We start from the raw sequence: 24,860 nt of genomic DNA on the forward strand, positions 1-24,860 counted from the left end.
TGAAAGATACCCAAGAAAACCCACGCTCAGATTTTCTCAAGAACGATATTTGTAACAACAGATCCAATTTGCCGGCTTGGATATTAATGCACGGTTACCAGGAAACCCACTTTCCTAATTTTACAAAAAATTCACTTCCCTGATTTAGTTACTCTTCCTGTTTTACACAGGTTCCCTGCTTGCATTTCTCTTCTTGTTTTTTGCCGCTTCGCCAGATCCCATCACCTACACTGATGAATTAATATTTTTTTAACTGTTGGAGTCCCATATACGATCGCTTCTGGCAGCCTTTTCATGTAGTGGTAACAATGCTTTGATTCGAGGCATTTAGTCACACCTTAAAAGAGTCCAAACAAGTGAAGGGATGATCAGGAAAGTCTTGGAACACCAGTAGGGAATGAGGATTAATCTCCATTTTAGCTCATCTAAGGCAGAAACTCCATTTCCAGAACGAATAATGATCCAGAGCCCGCGTGCACAATGAATTTCACCAACAAGGTTGAAGAGATTATTCATCCTCGTTTGGGAGCTCTGCGTTTTTCAGCTGTGAAGAAGCCAAACTCAATCTTGTTCACGATTTTAGACTCAACGGTTTCTTGACTCGCGATCTGCTCAATTATTGAAATCTCACCTGCCATAAGAGAAAATTTAAGTAACCAAACCGGATCTTTCTTTCCCTATAAATTACTGTGCAGTCGGGGGGGCCAACAATATGGTACTTGAACAGACCCACTGCACATGACTCTATTGACATTCTGCACCCAATTAGGGCAACATCTTTAAAATAAGAGTTCCATGTACCCGAGTTTATCTAGCAACCTGCCTGAGTGATCAGATCTGTAACTTGTGAAGATCTTCCTTAAATCCAAAACTTGAAAAGGAAAAAAAAAAAAGGCGTACAATGATCGGTCCTGTATTTAAAGCTTATAAAATAAATGGGAGTTGAGAAACTATTGCCCTTACATCATCTCTTGCTCAAAAGTCTCGACCACTGACCTTGAAATAGTTGTTGTACAGGACCTTCTGTAAACAGACTCTTCTGCTCAACAACTACAACCCGCCTTGATTATTCCCGCCTCGCCATTGAGAGAGGCATTAATAAAGACCCACAGGCTGTGCTTTCAAACCCCCATGTCAAAAGGGCGGCGCCCTTGGAGCTCTAAGCGAGAGGCGCGTAGGTAATGGCAGGTAAAGATTTATGCAGCTAAATTCAAGGGAAGTTGGCACAGTGTTGTCGGCTTCCCAGTACATCAGGTAGTCGAGAATCACCACTTGCCGAAGCCTAAGTGAAGTTGGACTCTATCAGCTACTGTCTGTGAGTTAGTAGACTCGATGAGTTTTTAGTTTTTACCAGTACTGCTGATCTTCAGAAAGTTCAGGTTCAGGTTTCCCTTTGGCTGGCTTTCGAAAAGAAGGCAAAAAGCTTTTGTTGGTTGCAACCTGCTTATGATACTTTCGATTGATTCAGAGCTTCAGTTAAGGTCTGTACCGGAAAGTCAACATTAAATATTTCATATATTAATTTGCACATAATTTCTCTTAAAATGTGAAAAAAAAAAGGATAGATGGTTGTAGTTTCTCGATCGGAGATGAGAGGATCTCACATCTGTATGTGATAATTTCCATAACAAAAAGCAGTCAAATTACTGTACTATAAGACGACCGCGAAATCTCTGACAGAAACCAAATACATTTTGCCGAAAGATGACCAAATACTAAGGGCTGACACCTTCTGGTAAGCCGTCCATCTTGGGATGAACAGATATGACGTTTCAGAGAAAATATGACAAAATAAGATATACTAAGAAAATCCAGAACGCAAGGCACATGCTACAGGGTGACTGTACTGGAGAATGAGGACGTGGTGGTACAGTGATATCGTCTGTGCGCGGCCAGTGGCGACGCGACTAAGCACTGTACCAACTTGGCCGATCGGAAGATATCGCTTGGTAAAAGTACAAGAGAAGACAGTAAAGTAAAGCAACATAAAATTACGGTGGCAAAACAGATCCACTACCAGATGCCAGCATGCCTATGGCAGTTCTCATAAATACATGACCATCTTAGAAAAAAAAGAGCCACAACATACACAGGAAACCGTAGAATAAGATCAAATGCCACGGGCTTGGCCGCTTTGAGTAATAATCAAACGGCCAACCAACATATATGCTTTAAAACGGCAGGAAGAAACTTCAATGGTGTACATCGCAGCAACTTATCAGTACCATGAATCAGGAGGGTCATTTGTTAGTAACTCTGCAACCTTCTGCCCCATTGTGGTGGCCCTGGAAGAAGGCAGATCCTCTGATCTTGTTCAAGAACTCATGGCTGTACGTTACTTGCACCAAATGAAAGGGAGAAACATCAATGAATGTTTCGCCATGATTCTCTTAGATAAAATAATCCCCAGCTTCAAAATCATGGCACTAATTCTTTTGGAAAACAAATCGAAGACCCTTTCTTAGTTTTCTCCTTTTGATGAGAAGGGATGTTTAGACGGACTACCCCTGAGGCGTAAACTCTTGATAAATTGCTCAAACCACACATATACACACATGCCTTGTGGAGACGCAACCATGAGGAAGCTGAGGATAGAAAGTAGCAGGACTAGGGGCAGATCCAGGTCTTTCATCATGAACAAAAACTGGCAAAAAAGGGATCTTTGGGAGCTAGCGGGCATACTCACTCGTAGGGTAATGTCAGGTAGCTAGGTTCGTTCTATACTAAATCCATGTCCTATTGGTATATCAGAAGGGGCCATTGGCACCATCTAAGAGGTTCCATTTCATGGAATGAATTGCAATGACGAGTTTCTAAAGCAGATTACGGGATGAGGGATAGAGGCTGCAGCTAGGGAGGATCTTGGTCTCTATTAATGGTTCCACTTAGGAGTGCATGCTGATTGGTTCAGGATTAGACGAGCTCGGTGGCATTTTCCAGCTTCTTTCCTTCACATAATTATTTAAACTCTCGTGGTCTAAACAAACAAAGGTCAGGCCGAGTAGATACTTGCTAGATTGCTTATGAGAAAGGAACTAAATGAGATTAGGAATTTAGGACCCACAAAAGTTTCTTTTAAAAGCTCAATGCTCATGCATCAGGCAGCTATTTGACATCACGAAACGAGCTCACTTTGGTTTACCCTGGGGCTTCGTGGAGATTTGACTGGTTTCTTGAACGTTGAGCATGTGTCTGCTCAGCCAGCTCATTGTGCACCGGCGGCTTAGCCCACAGTTCTGTTGCTGCTTGCGGCTGTCACAGCCCAGTCAACCAATGGAGAAACCCGACGGAGATCCTGTGGCATCCACACTTATCCACTCGGCTCACTCCATCAAAATAACTGCAATCATTCAAGGGGCTCTCAGATAAGCATCAAAGAGAACATCCCACTCCCCATTGATTCTTTCTGTCTTGTCAAAAGCCCTAATAACTTTGTTTTGTTGAACCCTACCTCCTCTCTTATCCTCTCTTCTCCTCTTTCTTCGTCCATCTTTCCGATGACATGTGCTCAGCAATCAGCATAAATAAAGAAAGGAAGAACACAGTCGCCCAGAAGCTCTCATCTTGAAAAAGAAACTTGAGGAGCAATTTTCATTTGTGATGATGAATTCAGTCGCGGAAGTTAGAGCGAACAAGGAGAGGAAGACGAACGAAATAGCTCCCAGTTCCTCCCCATAGTCTTATTTCGACAACTGATCACCGTTGCACCATCTTTCGTCAACTTAACCTCGGAAAATTGAAGCACCAAAAATATTTATTCCAACAAAGAATAGAATGCCTTACGAAGTAAGAAACTCTCGCTCTCTCTCTCTCTCTCTCTCTCTCTCTCTCTCTCTCTCTCTCTCTCTCTCTCTCTCTCTCTATAGATTGCCGTTCGCACTTGTAAGCACAAACGCATCTCTCGTCCATTCATATAACAACTGGGGAAGCACAATCAGTCTAAGCTTCTTGAACAGCCAAAAATAACAAGGAACAAATAATTGAAGGAAAAGTGACCGTCGTTAGGACTATTTGTACACACCCAATCACCCACGAAGCCTCACAAACATGTCGCACAGCACACAAAAGAAGAGAAGAGAAGAGAAGAGAAGAGAAAAATTACCGTTCTAAAAAATGAACAAAAGAACCATTTAAAAGTTGCACAAAAAGGAAAGGAGAATCAGTATGGTGGTGGCGGACGTGAAGGAGCCCAACCGTAGACTTCATGCGGCATCTGCCCATTAGACAGCAAGTTGGGTGGCAGGTTATAGATAGGCAACGACGAAGGCTCCGCCAAATCGCGTTGCTGCTGCTGCCCGCCGCTCCCCCCACCGCCGCCGCCGCTGCTCTGCGAAGTGCTCACACCGCCAGGAGACGACTGCTGCTGCTGCTGCTGCGCCGCCTGGTTCTCCGCCTCTTCCTCTACCGGGAGCCTCTCGTACGCGGCGTTGGTGAAGGTGGCCGCGATGACGATGACTGGGCCGGAGGCGACGAGCGGACCCACGACACAGCCGCCGATGACCTGTCCCTGCCCCCCGCCAGGTAGACCGTGAGTCCCGTGGCGCCTGGCGGAGAAGGCGCCGGAAGGAAGGCGCCTGAGAGGGAGAGGATCTCGAACCGGCCACGAAGCGCCACGACCGCACCGGGTGCGCCCGGCTGCCGAAGCGTGACGTCGGTGACGACGCCACTGCCGCTTAGCACGCATACGCCGCGCTGCCTGCGGCGCGCGAAGGCGGCAACGCTCTCTGCGACGTCGCTGCCGCTGCTGATCTCGAGAACGTGGCTCCGGAGGGCGTTGGGGCTCTCTCTCGTGACGACGACGGGGGGCTTCGGCTTGTTCTTGGATCCGGGAGGGCGGCCGCGCGGACGGCGAGGGCCTGGCTCCACCACCGCCTCTGCCCCCGTCGCGTGGTCTGCCTGCTCGTGCTCGGCAGTAGTCCCCCGCCCTGCGTCGTTCTCCTCCTCGTCGTTGCCACCGTTAGTGGCAGTATCTTGATCGAGTTTTGGCGGGCCGAGTCCAGGCCGTCCCGCCGAGTCGACTTCGGAGGTGTGGAGGTGGAGGCCGGAGGAGGCTATGGCGTGGTCCGCCCCTCCGAGCCCCACATTCCCCGACCACCACCTGTTCGCCAGCTCTCCCTTCTTCACCGATCCTTCTTTCTCCTTCAAAAACAACTGCCCGACAAAACCATGGAGAGGAGAAAACCTCTCTCTCTCGCTCTCTAACAAGAAGAAGAAGAAGAAGAAGAAGAACGACAATCCAAGAAAAGACCTACGAAGCAGACAGGACAGGCGGTGGGAAGGAATCTAGCAGTTCGGTTGCCGTGACGAGTCGGCTTGAGTTTTTGGCTTTTAGGCTCTTCTGGCCAAAAGAAAAAAAGCAGGGAGATTTTCTTCTATGTCCCTATATAAGGCTGGAAAGGCGACGATGGCAGGGAGAAGGAAGGGCAGGTGTTCTTTCTTCGGTTCGGATTGGGTTGGATCCGGCGGAAGAGGGGAAGTGGGAAACAAGGGAACAGTAGGTCCAGCAAAATAGTGTTCGATCAGATAATGAACAGAAGCAGTTCGTTTATCTATTTATTTTCGCCCCAAAAAGGAAGTTCTTCCACATGATCTGATCCCCAGCAAAAGGAAAAGGCCCCCATCCCCAATAGTGAGAGAGAGAGCTTAGACTTTAGACCACATGCCAAGCCATAGTTGAAACTTGGAAAAGGATGACAAGGAAATACCAAGAACTACGTAAAGAAGAAAATGGAACAAGATGATGAGAGCATTATCAACTCCTTTAGAAAAGCGCTAACATTTGCTCAGCACAGAGAGAGAGTCTAGCAGCCTAAAGGTGGCTGTTGTACTACTACTCAGTGTTCGCAAACTTTTGTTAAATTCATCCGATTGTTGAATAAGCACTACCCAAGAAAATTTTTATAAAAAAGAAAGATTCAAAAGACACCAAATCAGAAAACGCAAAGAACTAAAGGGACTGTACTGCCTGAATGTGTATAAAGGCGATCTTGTTAGGGAAAAAGAAAACTCAGATCACTTCCCTTTGTTTGAGGATCGTGCGGCGTACCATACAAACACAACCAAAAACGATGTTCTCAAGGACTAAAACTTCATGAAGAAGAGGGGGGAGAGAGAGAGAGAGAGAGATGAGGTTTTTTCAAAGGAAGAAAGCGGTTTCCTGATGCTGGTTTTGGCAGTATCTCGATATTTCCTGGGCTGGTCTGAGAATTGGTGGGTTTTGGTGAATGGTGGGGTAACGTGCACGTGAGACAGTGAAGAATTTGGGAGCACGTCAGTTGTTCTCGTGTCCCAACATGAGATGTATTCAAGAAAATGGTCTACCATTAGAGATTGAACTGACCCTCTCTCTCTCCCCACTAATTAATCTCAAGACTTGCTTTTCTCTTATCCTCTCGGCTCTGGCTCATGTTCCTACACTTTTTCCTTTAAAAGACTTGTCACTGAATAACTTGGTGAAGCCACCCCTCTTATCCAACCTTTACAGTAGCCTGTTTAGCTCCAATGTCTGTGTATGTCATCTTTTGTAATGGTAGCATCAATAGAAATCAAACAGAAAAATGTGTCCTCGGCTATGTTATGACCCTCGAAACATAACACTAATATTGCAACAGAAGCAATAAAAGTGAACACAAAAATGTTGATATATAATTCAGGACTTAACGTACCAGTAATTATCAAGTTTGGATCCTTATAACCGGTCATACAAGTACGATAAAAAAAAAAAAAAAAAAAAAAAGTTAATACGTTTGTGTCAAATACTGATTCTGCATTGCCATCGCATCAAATTAGGAAATATTTTGAAGGTATCGCAATTTTCCGCTGATCATATCAAAGTTTCGTTTCTAATTTTCGAACACGAAGATCTTTCTGTAATTTAGTCCCAAATTACCCACCTCCCCGATTTCTTTTTAATACATCCGATAAAGATTCATTAGTTGTCCTTTTTGGATAATGTAGTAAATTATGCTAATGATAGATGTAATGGAAGGATAAACCTCCAGAGTGGAGATCTGAGGCTTCTTCTTGCGTACAATAGCTGTATGCCCTTGTTGATTATCGTTGAGATCAGGTTGGGTCTGCCTAACCTCAGCTTATCACAATCTAAAGAGCTTATAAACCTCACAAGTTGAAGAGACTGGATAAAACTAGATAAAACAATGTATCAAGTAGTTTCCAAACCTTCGGCCTCCTTTCTCTATTTAAATTTATAATCAAAATCTGTTTTACATAAAACAAGAATATATTTTCTTTCAAACCTATGTATGATCGGCCAGCATCGATTCATTTCGCAGGCTCTTACGATGGCAGCTGCCAATATATGATCCGGTCCGAAGAGGGACTTTTCCTCAACTTAACTAATCATAATAGTAGCAATAATTGGAACAATGAGGTGCCGTTTCAGTTTTTTCTTCCAGACTGTGCTGCTTTCAGGGCAAAAACTTGGGGAATAAATGAGATATAACTACTCGGCAACAACCATGTGCCCTTCCTGTTTGTCACTCGAAGGTGGTTTAAGATGAAAATTCAAGATGGTGGTTTGAAATCGTATCGCAGAAGGTAGACAATGTTTCATTTGCCTTTTTTTTCTCTTTGTTGCTTGGAATTTGGCCTCTGATCTTCTTCTCCCATGATAGTTGGTAGATGTTAAAGTCCACCATTAATGGTGATCTCCACTAGATCATATGACATTGCCTTAGAGAAGTCATGAGCAGAGGAAGGCATAATAATAACTGTTTCAGACATGGGTTATTTCTGCGCGGGCAACTAGAATTATTTTATAGTAAAATTATGTTATCAATTTTCAGTCGTGGAGTGGTTAACCAAGCAGCATAGTATTCTAATTTCGTCTCCGAATGGTTTAACCTAATGAAATTGGCCTCTGGCCCACTGCAAATGTGTAATTCTACGCAAATGCTATTACAGGAATTCAAATGCATGTACATTCAAATTGAAATTAGTCCCAACCAGGTGCTTAGTCACCTTAACTTGAAGTAGGAATGCTAACAAAATCGACCCTTAGTCTGAATCTAGTCATTTGTAAAATTAGTCAATCTAATTATTGAACATGATCTTTGCTAGTTCCAAAAGATTCACACGGGAGTAATATCTTTTCTTCTTGTCATGCATGGCAACTACTGGATGCAACCATGATGTAAGAATTAGCAGAGTCTTGATGGTGGAAAACCCCTTAGCTAGTAATGCAAGAGTCCCGTATTTGCTTTGACTCACTGCGAAGGTATCATCTTTGGCGATAAATTAATGAGAAAAAAAAAAAACCTGTGTGAGCGAAAGGCAGGCTTTGTTTTCTCTAACAAAGGCAGTTGCATTTAAACAAGTTAACTACTAGTGTCTTACATTATCTCTTATGCCTTTTGAAAGCTGAGGCATTTTTGTTCATGTAGATTGTAGTTCTCTTCTTGTTTCTTTTTTTTTTTCTTTTTTTTTTTGGGACCAATCAGTAGACCTGTTTTTTTTTTCCTTTTTTAGGATCCAACTACCATTGGCCGAGAGATTTAGTTGCTTGCTCAAAGTGTAAAACTCTCAAGGACATTCAACTGACCCTCTGGTCCTGGCATAGGTAGTCCAGAGGCAGGGATGCATGGGGCTGCTGCGGGCCACTAAAGTTAATATATCAAACTTTATTTTGACTTTGCATTCATACTTGATGCATGTATGTGCACCGATCTTTAGGGCCTAGCAATTAAACCAAGTAGTTCATGGCTGGAATCAAGTTCATATCTATTCAATTCAAAAATCTAAGGAGTTGGTTAGGAGATTGTCGAGTATAAAGAGGTTTTCTTCGTTCAGCTATACTCTTTCAGGGTCGGCGTGGTCTCTACAAGAGGTTGATGGATTCTCACTCATGGAAGTTGAAGTACCTAAGAATAAGACTTTTGATTTTGGTTCTTAAGACGTCTAATTAGGGGATGTGTGGAATGGGATGGAATATCCGACCTAATTGCTTTTACTGAGTCAGGTTTCAAGTAAAAAATCCAAGCAAGAAAATGGACCAGATTCAGTCTTGAGAAATAATATCCAATCAAACATGGAATCCATTTTAAATAAATATGCTATGGGATAATAAGCGTTAATATGGCCAGTTAAATTTTCCTATTGTTAATATCTATATTTTAGAATTCAGTTCTTAGCATATCATAATGCAAACTCGGATATGAATTTAAAAGTGACTTTTAGATTGCATTTCGAGGTGAATTTAAAAGCCAGATTTAGATATTTGTATAGAATTTCTTTATTCACATAATCTAAAGAGGTGGAAGTTGGTATGATAAAAGTTACATCCAATTCGAATTCAACTCGTTGACATCTTGATGTCTAAAAATGGGGCGTAGAGTATTCAAACAAAAGAAAGTTATATGAGTTGAATATCTAAATTCATCTTTTAACATAAACTGGTATGAACTTCCCTTTCTCCTGACCGCCAATAGGAGGAGAAAACCAAAAAAAAATAATTGTCTCCCATTCATAATATTCTTGGATCTTTTCCCGACCTGTTGTCAAGTTGGATTTGACATCCTTCTCAATTATTTGCAGAACCTGTGTCAAAGGGCGACCAATAATTATATTGGCGATCGGCATGCACAGGCGAAAGGTGCATCGATGCGAAAACGGTGAAAGGATAAGGGTATTTTGGTCACGAGGAAGTTTGTTGGGGTCGTGCTTTTTTGACCGTTGGAGGTGAAGTAGGGGGCAAGTTATCACGTTCGCGCGGCAACGGTCTTCCGGGTTCGTAAGTTGCCGACAAGATGACGAATCTGTCTTTTGACTTTGGAGGATGACGGGATTGCCCCCACCTGCAAACTTCGCCACCACTCTAAGGCAGCAGTGCCACCAACTGCTCCTCTGCACGCAAATCAGATAAAGCCTTCACCATTCGTTCTGAACACGGCTCTCTCGGCCAGTGTCGGCAACATGGTTGGTTCGTTAATTTCTTTGCTACAACATTCTGGAGAGTCAAAAAATTAAAGACGTTATAGATTAATTGCAAACAAAAAATACATCCAAGGATCAGAGAAAATATAATTAAGTAAATAATGAGAAAAAGAGAGATCTGATCCAAAGTTTTCATTACCATTTGTTCATTATATGCGCCGGTGGTGATAATATGTACGGGAGGCTTGAGGGACAAATGAAAGAGAAATGAGACAAAAAGAAAGGAAGTGGAAGAAAAGAACACGAACAAAGCCTGAGATCATCAGGATTTCAGATCTCCAATCTTCACGTTTTGCAGACCAGACGATCATATCTTTTGTTTAGATTTGATAAAAGTTATTTCCAGACAGTGAGTTTTAACAACCAGAATGCGTGTTTGCGCGTGTATATGTGGGTGACTTAGGCAAGTTTTCTTTCAAGAGAATAGGCCACTAGGATCTATGTAACTGGTTAAGGGTGACGATCCGTGCTCAGAGAAACAAGCCAGTGCGAAGCCCAAATCTGGTCCGTCGAGAATAAATTCTACAGCGCAGGTCCATGAACCCGTTGAGAGTAAATCTCTAGCGATTGAGATAGAAAATTATACTCAATAACTTCTTTATTTGTGGCAGCAAGCTTGGTACGTTATGGCCCTTTGATTTTGTTTTGAAGTAGTTAAAGGATCTTCCGTGTTTCTTTGTCTCATGTTTCAAGAAAGAATAATGCCTTCTGACTTAAGCTAGATCTCGTAAAGTTGCACAATTTGTAATATGTTACCGGCTTTTGATGTTGATGTCCACGGAAAGACTACTTGTACATCATAATCGTACAGTCTAGATCTTGTCTCCTGCTAAAAACTACGTGTATGTTAATCGGAACAAATTGGACAAATTAAAATCCATGTGCCCATGTGTCCTTATCTAAGCAACTACAAACTAGGAGTTGCCTGTCATGTGCATCAGTTTGAATAGCTATATATATATATATATGATCCAGGAACTTGGCATTCCATAAATGTTTCAAAAATAAATTGTCAAAGTTCGACATAATTTAAGATCACAGTTTTACATTATTTAAATTTATTAAAAATCGCAACATTTCAATTCGTGCATCAAATTTCAACAATCCCATTGTAGACCTCTAGAATTGATTCTTTGAGGTCATCCGTGAAGTCAAAGTTAAAAAAAAAAACAAAAAAAGGCTCAAATTCGACCGGACAATAAAGAGAGAGAAATAACAAATCAATCGCACAATCCTTTGTAAAAGGGTGGAAGAAAAATGTGATCACAAATGTAACAAAGTGTATCATGAAGAGACATATAGGACTTATAGTATTATAGTATGTTCGACGTGTGAGTTTGCGTGTGATAACACAATTAATCGTGGTGTTGCTCTCTCTCTCTCTCTTAGACTGTCTTTCTTATTGAACCCAATTCATATTTAATAATCTGTGCTCTTACTTACCCATCCTACTTTCCATTCCCTTTAAATCTATTACATGCTCAAGTACCATTATCAATATCGCATCGTACGGCTACAAGGACGAAAAGTTTTCAATTTTTAGATTTCTTGATTAAAATTAATTAAAATATTCTAAAGTGTTTTGTAGTTCTTAAAATCAAACTCTGAAACAAATATAGGCCAATCCGTAACAATATTTATCAGCTGAACAAACCGATAAGTCAACAATATCTTTCTTACGACAATGCGTCAGGACTCAAGACCATCGGATTAGAATTTTAGTTCTCTCTCTCTCTCTCTCTCTCAAGCTAAAAGGTATTGAAACCAAACATTTGAATAAAGGAAAAAGGTAAGGACAGAGGATCACATTGACATTGTTTCACAACTGTCTTATTCAGGCAGCCATGTGTCACTTATCCATGCCGCGCCTTCTTTTTCTCTCTCAATCTCTCTCTCCGCAATGTGCGCCAAATTTCAGTAGGGAATCACTTGGGTTTCCCACATTTTCCCCTCTTTCATCCTACCCTGCACGTTAAATGCCCTCCTACCATGTCACCTTTCTGCGGAACAAGCACATGCATCTACTGCTATCAAAGATATCATGTACAGGGCTGCAAACGAATAGGATTCTCATCAACTAAATACATGAAATCTAGGATTCCTATTTAAATTGAGACATGCAACCATTCTTAGAGTGACTACTAGTTGCACCTTTCTTTGATGTGATTCATTTTCGCCACCCATTAGGAATCATCATTGAAATGCCAAAAGTGAAACTTATTAAGAGTATTTACTCTGCATAGCCCTTTCCTAGACTAAGGAACCTGTACCTAATGACAGTGAAAAAGGTACACGAGACCTTCTGGCTATACCTTTCTAGACCTTTTGGCTAAAATCAAGTGTAGTCAGTCCTTGTTTGGGCTCAGGTCTTTGCCTCAGATGGCAGCTCCAGCTTTTAGCTCATGGCCAATATTGAGATGCAATCTATAGAATCAAGAAACAAGCTTACCCACATGCCAAAATATGACATATCATGCGGGTCGAGTCAGGCTAAGGCATCCGTTACTCCCCCATGGAGTAAAAGAATGCTACAGTGCGTAAGTATTATCCATGCTCATGCTGTACAACAATGCCATGTGAATTTGCCTGGTGGCGCCTACCACATGCTTGGACCCTACAAGAAAGTCATCCATGATTGACCAAAACAGGGCTGTATCCTCGCCCCCGCCCCCCCCCCCCCCCCCCCCACCCCCGCCCCACCTTTAGCTGTCACCTCGTGGTATGGCCAGCCCGGTGAGGCCCCCACTACCCTCTCCAGTAGAGTAGAGGAGAAGAAAGCGCCGGGACGCGGTTGGTGGGTAGTGCAAGAAACAAAAAGTTGGCTGTTCGGCCCCCACCCCCCATCTCTCTCTCTCTCTCACCCCCTTCCCTCTTCCCCTTTCGATTTATGGACTTTTATCCATGGTGAATTACAATGAAGCCGCAGAAAATTTAGTTCTCAAGAAAATTGGATTATCCTTTGGACCTCGATCCAAATAGGCGGGCACGTTCTGGATCAAATTCCAGTAATTGGTTGTGAGTGGAAACTTATATGATCTAATCATCGGACTCAAAAAAAAAAAAAACTAAATTCGTATACCATTCGTACCCGATTAGGTCGTATCAGGTCTAAAGACGTCAGTACGCCAGCACACCAATGGCTCTTCAAGTCTGGCAGATGATCAACTCATAAGGAGTGCTAGGCCTCACATGCATCAATGACTTCTAACTTGAAAAAGAAGAATCATCTTAAGGGATTGATTATAGCCCTAAATCGGCGTTGAAATATCTTTTTCCTACCAAAACAATAAAACTGCAAAATACGTTAGTCCTAATATATAAAACTCTCCTTTTCTCTTGACAGTAATATTCTTGGAGAAATCACGAAATCAGAACTTGATGAACGACACAAAATGCCGATGGTAACAACTTCCTATATTAAGAGGTTCTTGTACTGTCTTATACAGTTGATACAACAAATAAGGTAGATATAGACAAGTTCCGTGGACCTATGTACGTTGGCAAACATGTATTCTCCACATCAAATTCCTACATTTTCCTAACAAAAAGTCCTTGTTCATATTCATTCAAATGATACAAAGAGGTGACGGAAACAGCATCTGAGGACATAGTTACGCTTTAGGAACATAGTTCATCTCTAACGGGTTTCTTTTGGACGCTATTCTGTTTTTATGTGGTAGGGCAGCAAGTCAAGTGAATAGTACATCCACAGCAGATGCCCAGGGGGGAAACCTAGTCAACTATAGGTGATTCCTTCTGCATAAAAGAATCCATGCAAAAATAAACGGCTACTTTAGCTACATTTAGACGAAACAGCAGAATTGGTAGCAGAAATATCAAATAACAAGAAACAGTAACTAAAGAACCAAATTTTCATCAAATGTTATGCTGAAGTAAATGACCAAAGTTAATAAATTTCACCTCACTGCCAGACGGCAATACATGTTTTAACCCAAGTATAAAAGTGCATCATACATGAGTGCTCAGCTTTACAAGGCCTTCAATGGAATGCCTGTCCGTAAACCTGATTAAACCTAAGAACGTCGTTGAAAATAAAAGACTACAGAAGAAGGGAGACAATTTTCCAAGTTGGCAATAAGACATAGAACCACTGCTACAAAATAACTTTAGATTGCAAGATTCATTTTGGCCCAAATATATGCAAGATATTCAGTATCAGGGAACTGCTCAGCGCACATCAAAGATGCTTGCATATAAAAGAAAATGTGGCTTGCCAAAAAGGTCAAACACGGAGATACTAAAGAAGTGCCTTCATTAGAAGCAGCATCCAGTTCCACATACAGTATGGGACATCTTTTCAGAAGTAAAATACTGAATGCAAGATGAGAAAGAGATGAAATGATTTAGCAGTGTAAAGGCAGACCTATTTCACCAAAATCAATAGCTGCATGATTCAACATTTATGATTGATTTCCACTATAGACTGAATTTGCCAATCAAGTAAAAAATAAATAAATAAATAAAGTGTGGGCATCGCACATGGGAAAGATGGCAAGGAGAAATAGATGAGTACAAATGACTAAGTTAAAGAGCAGTGACCAAAGCATCAGAATATAACAATGCCAGTCAAACCTTATTAGCATATACATTTATCAACAACCAAATGCACAGAAAAAAAATGAAGCTTCAGGTGCAGCAATATCCATGCCAAAAGCTTATCAAGAAATGAACTTCAACTATTGCGTCACCCAGACAAAATAGGGCCTACATCAGAATGACAGTAAATGAGAAAATCGATCAAAGTAACTTCCATCAGCTATTGAGTAATACGGTTAAATTAAATTCTGACTGAATGTCTAGTAGTAGTTTTGTACAAATATTTATTTCCAACTTACAGAGGTGAAGCCACACATGGGTGACTATGTCACATGGATGTGCAGAGGATCCAATGAGTTGGCAATTCTTATGAAGCTTGAAATGTAGACTATATGAGATGTTGCAACGTGGGAACCAAAAAAGAAGTTGTGGCAAATACCGTCAACTATGCAATATCCCCACAATTTCTTCCGGCAGTCATGTAGGCCCTGCCCCACCATTTATCCTATACCCTAGAAAATTAACCATCACACTTTTAAATCATAGCAAAATGGGAAGGCATTAACATACAATAGGACTAGCATAACTCCAGCTTTGGTGGAGGAGGGGACTCAACGAGATTGTTGTGAAGAAAAAACACACAATGAATGTACCATATGCAATGGAGTATAACTCTCCATCCAGTGGAAGAACATAATAGATACAAAGATATATAGACTTATAGTGGGTCTAGATAGCTGACATACATCGCACCTGCCTCCACCTTAAATTTCACCCAGAAAAAGTTCAAAAATAAAATGTACATAATAACTGGGACATCTTAGGCAATTATGTGCCTGAAAAAAGCTCAGTTTTGAGTACTTGCAGCATTTTCATTAAACATCAATGGCCTTTTTAATCCCAGAACAGTTTGGAACAGGATAAAGGGTCATTCACACCTTTGACCTCACAAAAATATAGGATTTTAGAACACATCGACCTGACAAGTCTACAATAAATGGGAGGAGAAAACCGAAGCTACACCAGAGAGCAGAAACAGTGACAGAAGATGCAGCCCACCAAGGTAATGTTAGAATCTTTACATTTTGCACACACTGTTTGTAGCTTACATTCTACCATTTCCAATTATTTTGTTAGAAATACTTGATAATCTTACAGATTTTTTATGCTGTACATAGTAATCTTACAGATTTTTATGCTGTACATAATCACCTACAGCTTCAAACATATTAACGTGGGATTAAAGGCCTTTATGTTTCATAAAATCTTTCTAATTTTTCTTCTTACAATTTTCTTATTTTTCCAACATTACAAGTCAAAATTAATAAGTGACTTGAGTTAATCTCAAACCTTGCATGGATGATAACTGACAGTCTAACAAACATAATGTCAATAGAAGTTCAGAAATCACTATTCAAGTTCCTGCAATGACCTTAACATATTGTTTCATGCATTTTGTTAATCATTTTAAAATGCTTCAGAGTGGATAGGAACTACGGTTACGATAATTCTGGTTGTTATACGTAAACAGAAAGAGAATACATCAACAGAAGTGATAAAAAAAACCTGCCAAAGACTATTGCAGTATGGGAAAGACAATAAAATAAAGGCCATTTCCTGGATGGCTCATTAAAGAGCATCACAATGAACATCAAATATGGCTACCAATGCATTAACCAGGAAGACAGAGAAACCGAATGATTTTATTTAACCTAATGTATTAAGAAAAACAGGATACATACACAATCAAAACATCCAAAGAGGCTGAGCAGATACCAGCACAAATGCATGAAGACTGAAATTTATATCATCTGATGCATGCACGGTAATAGTGTCTTGGGTGTCTGTCTAAGCAACCAACAGTAAGACACTAAACCTGTTCTCCACACCAATAGACCATTCAAGGAAATCTCAACCTATTCATGTCACCTTTTGAATAAATTCCATAAAGCATCTCTGTTAAAATGGTTCACCTCATAAAAGGCATCAGAAGCAATTGCTGCCACTTCAGCTCAACCAACGGACCTAGCTCATAGTTTTTGATCTATCAATCAATGATAAATATGATTTAGTATCAAGCACATATAAGCTATAATAAAATTCGAATGTGAATACATTGAAGATTCTGATATAGTTCACAAACATTCAAAAAAGACAAGCATGACGATGTATAAAACATTTACAAGTCATCAATTTGTTAGATAATCTGGTAAAAAATTCTAAATTATTAGGCAAACACAGCTAAAGAAGTACTATTCAAGAGAAAGAATTGGCACCAATAGACAGAAGGCAGTCATTACCAGAAAGCCATGCAGCAAAAGGTCGGAAATGATTGCATCAATGACTAGCTCAGGCAATCGACATATATCAACCTTAACTGTCACCAGTAAAGACAGAATACATCAATTTAATAGCTAAAATCATATACGTGCATTGTTCACAACATAGAACAGTTTCCAATTATAGATCTACAAAAGTAAATTAGCTCAAAATCTTAGAAAAACAGATTCAAGGGCTAATAGCCTTTTTTGCCCTCAACGATTCAAGAGCTTTATTTCGCAGCTCAATCTCAAGCTTTGTTTGCGCTAACTCTGTTTCCTCTGCATCACTTTGATGAGAAATTTCCTGTCCTTCATCACCATCCGATATGTCACCATCTTTGTGACTTTTCTCACGAGCATTATCAGATCTGCCCTTCATCTTGATAGCACGTTGCTCTTCTCTTCTTCGGTGCCGCTCTTCACGCCTTCGTCTTTTCTCCTCTTTCCACATTTTCTTGTCTTCCTTCCTTCTCCTTTGTGCTTCCTTCCTCTCATCATCATGTGAAAGGGCATCACTGTCATCATGATTCTTGTGCTTTCTTTCAATCCCTTCCCTCTTTTGTTTTTTGCTGTCTGAACTGTGATGCCTAGAACGCTCATTTTCCTCATCATGTGATTCATATGTGTCCATCCGACAAGTATTTTCTACATTGCTTATGGATCTTTTCACCACTGCCCTCTTGTAATCATCATCATCAAATTTCTCTGTTCTGTATCCTCTTTCTGATGTCGTATTTGCACCATTCAATGCTTTTTCAGGGGATAAATCATCCCTAATATGTTGTCTTGAAGATGACCGCCTAACGGGTGCCCGATCCTGGGAGGCATCTTTCTCTAGCCTGCCAGGCTCATATTCAATGTCTTCAGAGATATGAGATGACAAACGACTCGGCTTATTTGAGTAATCGTCCTGACAAAAACCATCATCCCTGGCATCAAAGATAATGTTAGAGAAGAAACAAAAGAAAGGGAAATCATTATCATTATCAGAAAAAATATTACCTCCTTGGGCTGTGACTCCTCTTCATTGATTTAGACAACTCCAAATGGTCTTCACTTCCAGGAGACGAATTGGCCCCTAAGGAAGCAGGAGAATGCTCCCTGGATTCACTCCTCCGAAGAGATTCGCTTCCGTCATGAACCCTATGTGAATGCCGATTTGCTCTCTTTGAAGCATCCCCTCTCTCTTGCCTGGAAATGTGTTTGTGATCAATCACTAGCAAGGATAAACACAAAACGCATGCACACAAATCACTAATGCTAATGCATATCCATATGCATATGCATACTTTAAATAAATAAGCAAACAAATAGAAATATCAAATACCGACTCCTCTAATTTTTTAGTTTTATAATAAAAATAGCAATATTCAACTGACTTATGTGACTGAGATTTCTTTCACCACAGCGTGCAACTATACATTTCCAGAAATGCCATTTTGTGGTCCTTTCAATCAGTGGAGAACTGCTAAACATAGCAATAAAGTTGTGAAGATAGGAATTCAGCGGACACTTTACCTTCTAATTGATTATTGTACTGCTACATGAGTACTATATTTACTTACTACGAAGCAAGCAATTGAACATAAAATCTTGACATTTTGCTTCTAAATAAGTTTGAATGTGATGTGAACCAAGTTCTTTTCTTTTCTCCATTTTTTTTTTCTGCTGCCAAAAAATTTAGATGCAAAAGGCACTTCGTCTACTACATCGTTTCTAGAAAGTAAGGCACAGAACCTATAATTGTAAGGTGTGATAAAACAAAAACCTAGAAGTATGGTGTTCAAGTCATCTACAATAGCGAAGAGAGCAGTTCTAGACCACCATTCAAGAATTTTGAGATAGATTTTTCACCACTTCAATTTTTAATCCTATTATGTTTTTAAGGTGATTAAAACAGAAGAGAAACACATCTACAATTAGATCACATATTTGGTTTCTATGTCTCTGCTAACAAGACCATTTACAATCATAAATTGTGGTTCAAAACCAACAAATACACATAAGAGTAGCAGCAATCAACTGATCAAAATGGTCAATGTGAAAGCTGCAACTATTAGGGTTGATGGAGTCATTTTGTAAATTTCTAAATCACCTTCAGTAATTTTTGAAAATTTTCCAATATGAATACTCTATTATTCATAACAATCAGCAGAAGGTTGCTACCATTGAAGCAAACGGTTTACTGCATACACAGAATACATGTATATCCACATGTTTTCGAGCATATGCACGTGTTATCAATAAACATGAAAACAAAACATAAAAACGAGTTTATGAGGAAGCTTTTTCTGTTAAACATGACATAATGACATACGTTTATAACTTTCATTAATAAAGTAATCTGACTGCTGCTTTAGTACCCAAAAATGTATTTTCTAGAGTTACTATTTCAAAATTTTAACAGACTCGAACAAAATGATGAACATGTTTCATGCCATTTGCCACCCTATGAGGGCATTTGCAAACCCATGGAACAGCAGAAAAGGAAATCCAATATTCCAGAGAATGTTTAAGAAAGTAGAATGCTGAAGAAAGGATGCTCCTGTTTAACAGGAGTCCGCAGAAAACAAATGCAGCCCCTTCCAGGGGTCCGCATTTGCCTTCCTCTTCCGGGACTGCCAGGAAATGGACCTTCCATTCCTAGAGAAATGCGCTCTATGGGATCATGCTTCATGACACGGACAAAGAAGGTCTTCACTTTATAGCAAACAAAAGTTACATACAGAAAAAATGCATGAAAGAGGATTTTGGAAGGGAAGTTTTTCAAAAAGACAAATAAGAAAAAATAACAAATTGTTTTGAAAAACAAATAAGAAAAAATAACAAATTGATGCCTATGAAAACTAAAACCTAGAAGTACTAGTTTTGTGTTCACCTATACCTTTCCACATGTGGCCTTCTTGTCCCATGTTGATCTTGCTTGCTGGAAAAAAAAACATACGGCAAAAACATGTCAGCAGCCAAACAGCAACATCATGAAGCATGAGATTGTTAATAAAACGACATAATAAAAACCGATAGAAGCATAAGATACTGACCTCTCATCCTCACTCACATCTGCCTTTCGTGCATAAACAGGTGACTTGTACCTACCACGATATGGTTCTTCATGTTGAGGCATCACATCACGTTGTGGTGACCTCAAAGAAGTTGACAGTGGGCGAGCCGATGACTCAGCCTTTCGCCTCCCACCAGAATGTTCTTCACCTTCCAAACAATGGACATCTGGGGATCTCCTTCCACGTGGCCTGCACAAGTAAAGAACAAAGTTTGGAAAGTGAAGTGATACAAGCCATATCTGAACAGAGGAATGGTCGGGTGCATAGGCATTGCTACCTGTGAACTTCATCTTCATCTCGATACCTGTCTGAAGCACGATCACGGTTTCTAGGTTCCTTACTCAAGCTTCTACGAGTATGACCTCTGTGTGGAGGACTCTGACTTGGGTATGGACTTCGACTCCTAAGAATGAATGGTTTCAAAGGCGTGTACAACGTTTTGTAAATCAGACACCAACAGAAACCAAATAACAGTACCAAGATAATAACCAACAACAAGTGTAAGTTTTGAAGTACTTACCAGCTTCTTTGGTAAGGAGAAACCTTTGCATCACGACTTCTATATGAAGGTGCAGGGGATCTTCTATGATATCTTGGGGACCTCCTCCTAGGAGGAGATGGCAATCTATGGCGAGAAGGAGAAGGCGACCTCCGTCTTACACGGGGAGACCTCCGTCGCACATAAGAAGGTGATCTTTGTCCTGGTGAGGGAGACCTCCTCCTTACAAAGGATGGAGATCTATGATACTGAGGTGAAAGAGATCTACGCCGAATAGGAGTTCGAGACTTCCGTCTAATTGGTGATGGTGACATTCGCCTAGCAGGTAAGGGTGACCTTCGCCTTAAATAAGGAGATCTACGTCGTGAAGGTGACCAAACATGTCGTGGTGAACGCTTGTAACGGTAAGACCTTACTGGCGAATATGAACGCGTTTCAACTGAAGGAGATCGCCTTCGATGCTTAGGTGATTTTGATATGCTCCTTGATCTAAGTCTTTCACTGGAACGAGATCTAGAATAAACCAAAAAGTTGAGGACAATATAAGCTCATTTTTGAGAAAAACATAATAAAAAGTCAAAATCAGCAATATATAGATTATAGACACGAATGCATGCATTCATGCACTCAAATCACATGCACATATATAATACCCAAACATACACAAAGATTTAAATGTTTCCTTTGCCAAATACCTATAGCTTTGAAATACCATATGCAACCACCTTTAGAAAACCATACACAGATGAGCAAATACATGTTGATTTTGGTCCTTCCAAGAGACATTCACAACTATAAAATATGACATAGTACCTCCTTCAAAATACCCTAAATCTAAGTCATATGGGTACCTCAATAAGGTCCACGTACCTATGTCGTTGTACCCGTACCCAAAGTGGGTACTAGGACACACTTTGGTATTTTTTAGATCAAAACCAATCCAAATTGCTTAATTTTACGTGATTTAATTTCTTCCAACTCAGTTTTCATTCTGTTTTTAAAGTTATTGTTCATTAACATGTAATGTTTTTATACATCCTGCCATACCCCCATATTTCTAAAGGTATCGTGTTGGTACTACCCATACCCATGTGACTTAGCCATGAATTGTGCGCAAAATGGGCTCATGACTATAAGTCAGTGTAGTATAATCAAATGCTTCCTCAGAACAATCTTTATTGTGACGATCTTACATTCTAACTCAAGCCTAAAATGAAGAAGGAAAAATCATTTTTGACAATTAAGCAAGATGAAATTGGCAGATTAATTACAATGCCCATGGGCGGCAAGGCGAAGAAAAACCACCTTGAGGAGCTCCTGGTGTTTGAGAATGATTTGCTCCTTGGCCTGGGGGAAGGTGGAGAATGTCTACATAAATGTCCTGAAGTTGTAAGTTTGCCAGCCAATACACTCAAAGTCTCATAAGCAATGGATAGAAAGAAAGTTAAAAACTGATACAATATACCTAAGCAGTGAAGGGGAACGATCCTCAACTGGAGACCTTGTAAACCTGGAAGAGAGAAACAACTTGTCTCAAAAATGGTTGTGTAAGTGCTTAGCCTTTTGCAACAACATGGTAACATCCTGTGTCACCCCTTATAACAACAAGAGCATCACGATGTTTTCCTTAAAACAGTTAGGTGAAAAGTCCATGCCTATGTGCTAAAGAAAATTATTAGAATGTGTTTTGTTCAGTAAAATAAAACAAGAAAATAACTGATTCTTAAAGTAAGCAAAATATACCTATAAAAAAAAGTGGCACCTTTTAATTTTTAAAGGTATAACATGAAATATACACCCATATGATATTGTAACATACAATACAAGATATATAGTAGGTTACACCCTCTACAAGATAATTAGTTAGTCAGTTACAAGATTTAACCTAGTTTCAAAGGTCCAAAATACTGTTTTTCCATCTAGTTACATAGTGTATGTTCAAACATAGTAAGTCATTAAGATTTGTAACAAAATGTATTTTTTATGTAACAAATAAAAAGGATCATGCAATGAATCTTTAGACTTCATGCTTTTCTTTTTAAGCTTGTATGAACCTCTTAATTCAGAAAAACTGATGCCTTGGCGGGAATTGCTGAAAGTATATATATATATATATATATAGGACGAATGTGTAAATGATAGGAAACAAAGAAACTGAAACAAGATAAAATAGGTGGCAGAACAATATTCATCTGAGGATACAAAAGGATAAAGAATCCAAGCAATTAGTAGCAGGAACACAATCTTGGCATTCAAGATCTATAAGACTTACATAGAGAAGAAAAGAACAAAAACACGGGAACTTAATCGAGAGTCTAACCTTTCTTTCCCTTGCAATTTATGTCTGCCGACTTCATTATCTTCAACATGAGTGTTGGAAACATTTGGTAGCAAGTGCTTTGAGCTAGCATCAGAAGCATGATTGATGATTCTTGAGTCATTATTCTCGTCACCCTACAGTAGTTTGAGGCAAACAAGGATATGAACCCAAAATATTGGAGAAGCTAGCTGAACTGAGAAGAAAGAAAACTAATGTCAAACTCAAATGAATTTCTGATTCAAAGGAAAGAAAATGAAGAAAGCTTCAATATGGTTTCCATCATAAACAACCATTAACTCATTACCAGCTTCTTTTTAATCTCCCACTCACTTTCACGATTTTCCTTTTCCCTCTTTTGCTGAATTTCCCGGCTAATACGATCTGCTTCAGCCTGAAAAGAAAACAAACAACAATTTCACCAAAAAAAAAAAGATGTCTTACAATTTATTTATCCATAACCACCTATGACCTAATTATTCGTCTTAATGCTAGTCAGACTGAATCCCATAGCCTATAGTTCATAGAGCTCATAAAAAACTAAACAGAAAGTATAATGAAAATGAGACCTTCTTCTTTTTTGCTTCCTCCTCTTTAGCATCTAAAAATTGCTGAGGTACACCACTAATGTTTTTCTGTGCGCTAACCAACAAGCTCCACAGCTCCTTCATAAACTTCCCGGTATTCTTCTCCATGAAACCCGTCAACTGGATTTGAATTTGTTTTCCATCCACATCCTTCAGTGACAAACCAAAGAATCAGAAACTAAAAATCAAGAACTGAGACGCCCAGTCAGCTGGATTTCTAACACTTATCCACATCCTTTAACAAAATAGAACCCAAAAATTAGACACATATGTAGATGGCTGCCTGTTCCAATAATTAATTTCACCAGGAAAAAAAGAAGAAAAGGAGAAAACTTATCTAAGATAGCCACATTATGAATAATCAACCAAATTTGCTCAAGCACAGCCACTTAATGAACGACGCTTTGAAGGAAACAACAGATTTAGATGTTTCGAAGACAAAACTAGATCTCGATACATAAGGCATGAAAGACAGAGAACGTTGTTGCGTAAGAAACACGGATGGGGTATGCCTACTTACTTTTCCATCGAGAAGCCCAAAGATAAAATTGATGAGAACTTCATCTTCGAAGCCAAGAAGCTCGGTAACTCGGTTCGCAATCCACGGCCTGATGACATCCAACTTCACCTTCGTCATGTCGACCTAGAGCCGCATCCCCCAACAAACCAAAATTGTAATAGAAAATCCGGAGACGGAAATAGAAAGAAACGCACTGCAAGCTGCTAGTCGATGTATTAAATCTACGAAGATGGCAGATAATCACTGACCGTATGCTCTAACTCGGGAGCGAATTTCTGCGACTTGAGCAGCTTCGCTTCCTTGTTGGAGAAGCGAGTGTCCTGATCGGCAGACGTACCCTGAAGGAAATACAGGGGAAAACTCAAGACTATATGAACAAAAACAAACTCCAAAATGCTGATTCTGAAGACGGAAAACTAAGAAAAATACTAGCCAGAGAGGGATCCCATTTCTAAGAGATACAGTAAACGGTGAAGCCCGTAAATTTCAAGGAAAAAGAAATCCGAGATCATACTCGAAAGAAGCCACCAGACATCGTCGAGGTTCTGATTACCCGCCTTCTCTACCTGACATACACGGACAGAGAGAGAAGGAGCGAGATACTCAGGGTTTTTCTGGTTCAGAGGAAAACCCTAGGTCGGAGCAGAAGAAAGAAGCTCGTTCATTCTCTTTTAAAAAGTAACGGCAGAACGGCTCGCATAAGCTATCGGCAGAGTTCGGCATTCTTGGAGCGTGGGCCGTAACTTGCAAAATTCTTATCTTATCGCGATATAATCGCCAGAAAATGATGAAAAATAATTACATTTGTTTGTACTTTGTGTTTAAGTGGACAGTTAAACCTTAGCTCCAAAATACTGGGCCCTCATTCTCATTGCGCCGCCTTTTTTATTTCACAAAACGAAGAATTATTTAATTTTCTCACTTTGTTGCTTCAACTTTCTCGAATTAGGGTATATAGGGTTGCCTTGTGATTCTTGTTACGAATATTTCAAAATAATTTGGTACAATGGCAGAGCTATTCGTGATCTTATTTCCAAGACGATTGA

The 24,860-nt window shown here is 40.0% G+C and overlaps 1 protein-coding gene and 1 pseudogene across 3 annotated transcripts; both read right to left on the minus strand.

Annotated features, from left to right (window-relative positions):
* Window positions 1–2,043: 2,043 nt before the first annotated feature.
* Window positions 2,044–6,518, minus strand: LOC116256602 (AT-hook motif nuclear-localized protein 20-like; annotated as a pseudogene).
* A 7,956-nt stretch (window positions 6,519–14,474) lies between these two features.
* LOC116255848 (uncharacterized) lies at window positions 14,475–24,529 on the minus strand. Of its 3 annotated transcripts, none has more exons than XM_031631922.2 (17): window positions 24,329–24,529; window positions 24,063–24,152; window positions 23,815–23,937; window positions 23,277–23,444; window positions 23,015–23,101; window positions 22,711–22,844; window positions 21,856–21,900; window positions 21,696–21,758; window positions 20,412–20,903; window positions 20,196–20,294; window positions 19,871–20,080; window positions 19,714–19,755; window positions 17,832–18,020; window positions 16,809–17,758; window positions 16,482–16,552; window positions 14,808–15,020; window positions 14,475–14,676 (listed from the first exon to the last, which is right to left on the minus strand). In XM_031631922.2, the coding sequence occupies exons 1-14, from the start codon at window positions 24,347–24,349 to the stop codon at window positions 17,017–17,019; spliced, it is 2,505 nt and encodes an 834-aa protein (XP_031487782.1). In that variant the 5' UTR covers window positions 24,350–24,529; the 3' UTR covers window positions 14,475–14,676; window positions 14,808–15,020; window positions 16,482–16,552; window positions 16,809–17,016. The 3 variants fall into 3 exon arrangements, with proteins under 3 accessions (XP_031487782.1, XP_049934227.1, XP_049934228.1); XM_050078270.1 differs by having other exon boundaries at window positions 20,169–20,294; window positions 24,329–24,528; XM_050078271.1 differs by having other exon boundaries at window positions 14,808–16,384; window positions 20,169–20,294; window positions 24,329–24,528.
* Window positions 24,530–24,860: the final 331 nt, after the last annotated feature.

Source organism: Nymphaea colorata, chromosome 6, assembly GCF_008831285.2.
Source record: "Nymphaea colorata isolate Beijing-Zhang1983 chromosome 6, ASM883128v2, whole genome shotgun sequence".
Classification (NCBI taxonomy): Eukaryota; Viridiplantae; Streptophyta; class Magnoliopsida; order Nymphaeales; family Nymphaeaceae; genus Nymphaea; species Nymphaea colorata.

What these genes read in the sequence shown, in the direction of transcription:
- LOC116255848 (XM_050078270.1), bottom strand. Translation starts at nt 24,349, where the DNA reads ATGTCTGGTGGCTTCTTTCGA. An exon ending in TTGGGCTTCTCGATGGAAAA is followed by an intron (nt 23,445 to 23,814) that starts GTAAGTAGGCAT and finishes TTGTCACTGAAG; the next exon opens with GATGTGGATGGAAAACAAAT. An exon ending in CGTTCCCCTTCACTGCTTAG is followed by an intron (nt 21,759 to 21,855) that starts GTATATTGTATC and finishes ACATTTATGTAG; the next exon opens with ACATTCTCCACCTTCCCCCA.